The sequence below is a fragment of the Pseudoliparis swirei genome, chromosome 22 (assembly GCF_029220125.1).
Source record: "Pseudoliparis swirei isolate HS2019 ecotype Mariana Trench chromosome 22, NWPU_hadal_v1, whole genome shotgun sequence".
NCBI classification, from domain to species: Eukaryota; Metazoa; Chordata; class Actinopteri; order Perciformes; family Liparidae; genus Pseudoliparis; species Pseudoliparis swirei.
The window spans coordinates 5,119,737-5,127,236 of NC_079409.1; the positions used below are offsets into that span (position 1 = coordinate 5,119,737).

The window sequence follows — 7,500 nt, forward strand, 5'->3', positions numbered from 1 at the left end:
TCTTTTTTTCTTCTTTTTCTTCTTCATCTTTTTCTTCCTCTTCTTTTTCTTTTTCTTCTTCTATTTCTTCTTCTTCTTCTTCTTTTTCTTCCTCTTCTTCTTCTCTGTTTTCTTGTGACTTCACTGCCAACAAAGTCAGAGTGCAGGTGGAGGCGTACAGCAGCCGCATGTACACACATCTTCATTCAACACACACACACACACACAGTACTGTGTGAGGTCAGGACCCTACAGCTCGGCCCGGTGCTCCGTGTCATCCTCCGATGTTCGACCCCTCACCTGAGAGACGTGTCCGGCTAATCGGCTCGTAAGCTTTAAGGACCCCGGGAGGACAACGAGTCCCCGGTGCCACCGACCTCACCCACCTGCTACAGGTGGACAAATAAGGTGGAGAAATAAATAAATAAACTGCGCCGCCGACAGAACCGATCGGACCGGTTTGGACATCTAAAATGTCAACTGTCAAATCTCCCGGTGTTGAATTTGATTTCGGTGGAATCGGGTTACGGTCCAGCGGGCGACGTCTGACGGGACACATTCATCATTATTGGGGTAATTGCAAGGAGCTCAGGCAGAGAGAGAGCGATAGAGAGAGAGGGAGGGAGAGAGAGGGAGAGGAGAAGGAGGAATAATAAAGACAACATTAGAGGGGATTTTGCGTGAACATGTGACCTCAGGAGAAGTCTGCTCTGTTATTAAAGCCTCCGGGAGGTCTAACAGCCCCCCCCCCCCTCGTTCTCTGACTCCGGGGTGACCGCTGGTTCCTGTGGCGTGAGAAAAGCTTTTTGCCGGACAGTAATTGCCGCGCGTCTCCTCTCCGAGCTACTTCCCCAAATAAGTGGCAGTTAACTGTAAAGAAAACATCTCAGTCTGTATGTAAATATAGTGCAGCAGGCAGAGTGGCTGCATTAGGGCCCTGGAGGAGGAGGAGGAGGAGGAGGAGGAGGAGGAGGAGGAGATGACATTGTGATGGGGGGGAAACAGGCGTCAGATGGAGGTAAAACATGAAGAGAACCTCATCTCTGTTATTGTTTACATATTCATTTGGGTCATAAAACATCTGTAACAATCTATAATAAACTCATATTCTACATGAACTATTATTACTATGAATAAACTGTATTTTAAAGAAAACAGTTACGTTAAATAAACAATGTCTTGCTGCATGCTCGATGTCGTCCAATTGCCGGTCTCCGTTTGGATCATGTGACCTGCATAAAGGACGCGCCGGGTCACGTCTCTCGCGAGCATTCGATGGGAGGACGTGTTGCCGGGTGGAACTTAAATATTAATACAGCGCGTGGGGGAGGGGGCGGGGCTTAAGGGCTCTGCAGTCCGTGTGTGCGTCGCCCACAGAAGTTATTTCGGCCTCTTTGAAATGAGCCGACGTTTGAACCTTTATCTTTTGAAGCGGTGGGACTTGAAGCCGCGAGGCGGACATCTCGGGGACTTTGAGATATTCAAGGTCCCCGGAGGATACGTCGAGAGCCAAAGTTTACTAAATCGAATCGATGGATTGGCACAAAACTTCGTAGATAATTACCTCGACTTGTGAACACGTTGCTTCGTTCAGTACTTTGCTTTACGATGTTTTAAGTTGAATTAAATCCAGATTATTGCGGCTGGAGTCTAACTCTGACTCGTCTCAGTCCGTTCCCTGAGAGGCGGACGGAGAGGCGGACGAATGAGAAATGAGAAAGAACGAGAGGAAACAATTAGCGAAGAAATTAGCCCTTATTGCAAATGGAGCCGATCGATAATTAAAAACAGGAGGTGAAATACACTTTCCAAGTTTCCAATTAGAAACGAACAAAGAGGAAACCGGTTGTCGGTAAGAGGCGCTTACAGTGTGAAAAACAATAACAAGTCCACGCGATGCCTTTTCGTACGCCCCAGTGAACGGCGCCTAATTGAAGAAAAAAGAAAAAACGCACATCTACAAAAAAGTGCGGAGAAAAAAAATCCCAAAGCGCTCCATTACCTGGTCATTCGAAGAAATGTGTTACCTTGCCGAAGAATCTGCGGGGAGGGGGAGGGGGGAGGGGGGGAGGGGTTCGCCCAGCAGGGGGCGGGACTTTGAACCCCGTCCAACCGCGCGAGACCTCGGAGGCCCGACAGCCGGCGCCGCATGAAAAAGTCACGAAGTCACGCAGAGAGAAGACGGAGAGAAGCCTCTCTCTCTCTCTCTCTCTCTCTCTCTCTCTCTCTCTCTCTCTCTCAGAAGTCTCCTTCCCATTCAGAGTTCCAGAGCGAGTCATTCGAGGCTTCGGGAAGAAGCGACACCGTTTCTCTCGCTCCGCGACGCATCTCAGAGGCGCCGAATCAAATCTTCTTCTTTTTTTTAATTGTATATATTTTCCTTGATGGATTCTCAAAACGACGAAAGCCGAGTTTGAATTGCTCGACGAAATAATTCAGATCGCTGTGGGGGGAGAAAAAAGAAAGTATTTTCTATTTCAGGCCCTTCAAGAGTAGAGGGGGCGGAGCTTAAGACTTCTACAGAACAGCAAACGTCTTATACGTTCTGGGGGAGATTGTGCGTCAGTGGTCAGCAGGTCCGTCTATCAATCAGGGGGTTGGAGGTTCAATTCCCGCCCTAGTCCATGTGTCCTTGAGCAAGACCCTGAATTAATAAGTGGAGTCTAACAGAAAGACGTGGGCGGGCAGTCAGAGCGCTGACGCACTGATTTATTATTATAAACTCTTGATTCATGTGGGAAAATCCAAGAGTGGCTTCACTCCTTCGCTCCCGTCGAGCTCGGGAAGATTCAGGTTTGCAACATTTATACGGAGAGTAAAAAAAAAGGACTTGTAAAACGGAAAAATGGGCTCCTTTTGACGGATAGAAAAGAGACGGAGGATATAAAGAAGATGTCTATATATGGCTCTATCGTCTCTTTTATATATATATATATATATATGTGTATATATATATATATACACTACCGTTCAAAAGTTTGGGATCACCCAGACAATTTCGTGTCTTCCATGAAAAATCACACTTTTATTTATCAAATGAATATAAAATATAGTCAAGACATTGACAAGGTTAGAAATAATGATTAATATTTGAAATATTAATTTTGTTCTACAAACTTCAAGCTCAAAGGAAGGCCAGTTGTATAGCTTATATCACCAGCATAACTGTTTTCAGCTGTGCTAACATAATTGCACGGGTTTTCTAATCAGACATTAGTCTTCTAAGGCGATGAGCAAACACAATGTACCATTAGAACACTGGAGTGATAGTTGATGGAAATGGGCCTCTATACACCTATGGAGATATTTCATTAGAAACCAGACGTTTCCACCTAGAATAGTCATTTACCACATTAACAATGTAGAGAGTGTATTTCTGATTAATTTAATGTTATCTTAATTGAAAAAACTGTGCTTTTCTTTGAAAAATAAAGTCATTTCTAAGTGATCCCAAACTTTTGAACGGTAGTGTATACATACGTATATACATACACACATATTACAGTACATATATATATACATACGTATATATACACACGCATATACACGCATATATGCACATATATACACACATACATTCTTAGGTGTTTTGTGCATTTTTATACTCTATGGTTTCAGTATTTTTCTATTTATTTTAAATGTTACTTTAATAAAAATGTTGCAGTTTTATCATAATGAATTTATTATTATTATTATTAATTATTTCACTCCTAAATTTTCTCTTAATAGTGTCTTCGTCTCCTCTCCATTTTTGTCCCGTCAGTTATATTCTTAAAGCATTTGTTTGTTTGAGAAGGAGCGATATAAATAAAACTCGACTGACGGACGTCTTCTTTGTGTGGAACCTACGATAACAATTAAAAAAAAGAGGGAAATGAAGCCGTGAACTGCATCTCAAGACTTAAAAACAGTCATCTTCCAACATGTTATTTCTAATTAATACATGAAACAGCTCAATCTGCATGAGGGGTGCTGACAGCTGACAGCGACACACACACACACACACACACACACACACACTCACGCTGGTCACATGTATGTGCACTCAGAGGGAGGTTTGCCTCACACACTCACCAGTATGCACGCATGCTTCTTTCACCCTCCTACACACACACACACACACACACACACGCAGGTGACATGTCTGTGCACTCAGCGGGAGTTTTGCTTGCACGCTACTTTTAACCTTCCTACACATCGGGTGACAGAGCTCTCTTAGAACACACACACACACACACACACGTTCTGTATTTGTACAAAGCCCCTGTGGCCGGCGGAGGAAAAGAAGGGCTTCTTCCCCTCCGTCAACAGGATGCGAGGCAGGGAGGCGGCAGCCGGCTCCTCGGGCTCTGGGATTTCCTCCAGAGGACGGAGCGCCGCAGAAATAGATTCTCCCCGCTCACAGACGGCGGCCTCGGCGAGGAGGGGCGCCCTTTAGTGTTGTGTTGCCCAGCACGCTGACTGGGAGGCTGACACTCATTGTCTTTTTCTCCTCCCCCCCCCCCCCACCCCTGCAGGGTGGAGAGGAGCCAGTCCGTCTGCCCGTCGTACAAACTGCAGCTGGAGGAGTGTCTGTCTGCCGAGCAGGTGCCCACCCCGGAGCTCATCCAGGGCTACGTCAAGAAGGTGTGTGTGGGGGGGGGGCTTCACAAATGCTCACGCTCAAGGGGTTTCATGTCAGTTGGTGCCCAGCTGGAAAGGAGGGAAGGAAAGGAGGAAGGGAGGGAGAGGGAGCGAGAGGTAGGGAGGTCCTGCTGGAGAGGAGTTGTCCTTTTGGATGTCGAGATGCTTGTTCTCACTTAAAATGCTGAGTCGGAGATCCAGCTGGAAACAACCCCAAAAAACAGGCAGCCGTCTTCACGATGTTGAAACCGCCGTCCTGTAGGACCTCGTTACTGCTGCTGAGCATGGAAATCTATTTTTCAGAGGGGGGGGGGGACATGGATGAGCGCTGGAGGAGTGAGCGGTGAATTCCATTACCTTCTTTTCTAACTTCGTCTCCTTTTCTTCTCTCGTCCCCCCCCCACCCCCCGTCTCCATCTCTGTCGTTACCCCTCCGCCTCTCTTTCCGTCATCCCTCCGCTCAATCTCTCTCTCCGAGGTTTTTCATCTTGACCTCCAGTCACCTCCTCCATAGTGCCACTTTAATAACTTACGGAGGGCGGTGGGGGGGGGGGGGTCTCAAGTCATATTTGAAATGAGTTTTCCATGAGCGTGCCGTTGATACTCCGGTGGCAGAATGAGGGGAAGCTGCTTCCGGGGTATTTTTTTATTTTTCATCAAGTTTTGGGGCTCGGCGTCATTTCGGTTAATGAAGAGAAACGATGCGACGCTAAAGTTTCCTCTGTGACCCTGAGGCCTCATCTCCTGACCCCAGGTGGTTCCACCTGAGACCTGCTGTCTGTCGGATGAAGACGTGAAGAAGAAGGATGTTCTTTGATTTCACCCTCCATGTATTGTGTGTTTTTGTAGCGTACAGGTCTCAAGTAAAAAAGGATTCTCATATTCAAAAAACACGCGGTTGTTTCCGTTTAGCGTCTTTAAGTTTATTTAAAAGATCCTGATCCATAAAGTCAATATACTTTATAAACATCATCGTCTTCCACCTTTTTAACTTAAACTCATGTTTACAATGTTTACTGAGGGAATAAATCAAGAGAGAAGTCATTTATATCGACTTCTATGCAACCAGAGGAGTCGCCCCCTGGTGGTCAGGAGAGAGAATGCAGCTTTAACACATGAAGCATAGACTTCTATACAACCAGAGGAGTCGCCCCCTGGTGGTCAGGAGAGAGAATGCAGCTTTAACACATGAAGCATAGACTTCTATGCAACCAGAGGAGTCGCCCCCTGGTGGTCAGGAGAGAGAATGCAGCTTTAACACATGAAGCATATACTTCTATACAACCAGAGGAGTCGCCCCCTGGTGGTCAGGAGAGAGAATGCAGCTTTAACACATGAAGCATATACTTCTATACAACCAGAGGAGTCGCCCCCTGGTGGTCAGGAGAGAGAATGCAGCTTTAACACATGAAGCGTAGACTTCTATACAACCAGAGGAGTCGTCCCCTGGTGGTCAGGAGAGAGAATGCAGGTTTGAGTGAAACTGGCCAACCCAAGATAAAATGACGTCATGTCTGCATCAAGACAGATCAATGTTTTAAATGACTGCCTATTGAATTTTTGGGCCAGCTAATCCATTAATGTAATCCGGTTATATTTTTCCAGCTCGTTATTTACTTATTTACATTAAATTCTTCTGAAATATGGATCTGTGCCACATTGGACTGTAAACTGTGATGCATCGTTGCCACAGCCACGATGCATCACATTATTAATCTCATGTCACGAAACTGGATGATGTTGGGAAGACGTCTCTGCAGCCGGATCTCTAATCTGAACGGTTCTACTTTGTCAAACACGCAATTTGATAACGATATAATGATAATGGAGCTAAAAATAGATTCAATCAATTCAGCACACTGTTCGAATCTACTTTGAGATCAACCGCACCAACATTGAACAGTCGAAGCCATTCATCTCTCTCTCTCTCCCTCTCTCCTCTCTCTCTCTCTCTCTCTCCCTCTCTCTCTCTCTCTGCCTGCATTACCGTTAAATGAGATACAACAGTTCTCTTCTATCTCAGCAATTCCATTCCGACATATTGGTACGGGGGGGGGGGGGAGCCAGCGATATCAGTGATATTAAACAATACGGCTGGAAACAATGCCACTTTTTTTTTCTTTCCCAATTTAATTTCATAGTGAATAACCTGCCATTTGATTTGATTTCTATTCTCTTCCCTCAATGCGGCCCCCGATAGAGACCATGATGCACACCCCTTTTTTCTGGGGGGAGGAGGCGGCGGGCGGGGGGGGGGGGGGTTGATGGAGGGGTGCAGAAATGGAGAATGGCATCATTAACAGTCTCTGACAGTTAAAGTTTCAATTCCGCTCGGTGGCGGGATCCCAATATCGACACAAAATGCCAGATGACAAAAAAAAGAAAGGGAGGAGAGGGGGACAAAAGGAGCGCTGGATTTGTGGCGCCTGACGCCTGGTGCGGTCGCTCCGATTCAATCAACGAGTGAGTGATTGGACGAGCTGCTGGGACCAAGAGGAGAAAAGAAAGGGTGAAGGAAAAATAACACAACACATGCCGGGGGGACTCCATGCAGATTATTGTAAGGGGAGAAACTATTTCCGAGATAATCGATCTCAAAGTCATCCTGAAAGTTTTCTTTCGGCTCGGGATGAATAACTTCCGTTGTCTACGTTCCGCTTCATCGGCCGGTTTCATTCCGCATTCCTGAATTTACAACTTAGGCATTTTGCTGATGCTCCAAAAACAACAGCAGCAGCTCCGCGTAACACAAGACCTCCTCATGCGGTTAAAGCCCCAGAATGCACCTGCGATGATCACTCTTATGATCCATCAGTCCGCCGATCAGAATCACGACTTTGAGATCATTCATTGATTTTTAATCTGTAAAAAATGTAAAAAATACCCCTCACACTTTAT

General features: G+C 45.9%; 1 protein-coding gene across 1 annotated transcript in view; it reads left to right on the forward strand.

Moving 5' to 3' along the window:
• LOC130213217 (raftlin-like) overlaps window positions 1–7,500 on the forward strand; it is an 86,892-nt gene that overhangs the window by 44,926 nt on the left and 34,466 nt on the right. Inside the window, exon 4 of the mRNA XM_056444694.1 lies at window positions 4,497–4,605. Coding sequence (XP_056300669.1) covers window positions 4,497–4,605 — 109 coding nt within the window. The remainder of the gene's footprint in view (window positions 1–4,496; window positions 4,606–7,500) is intronic.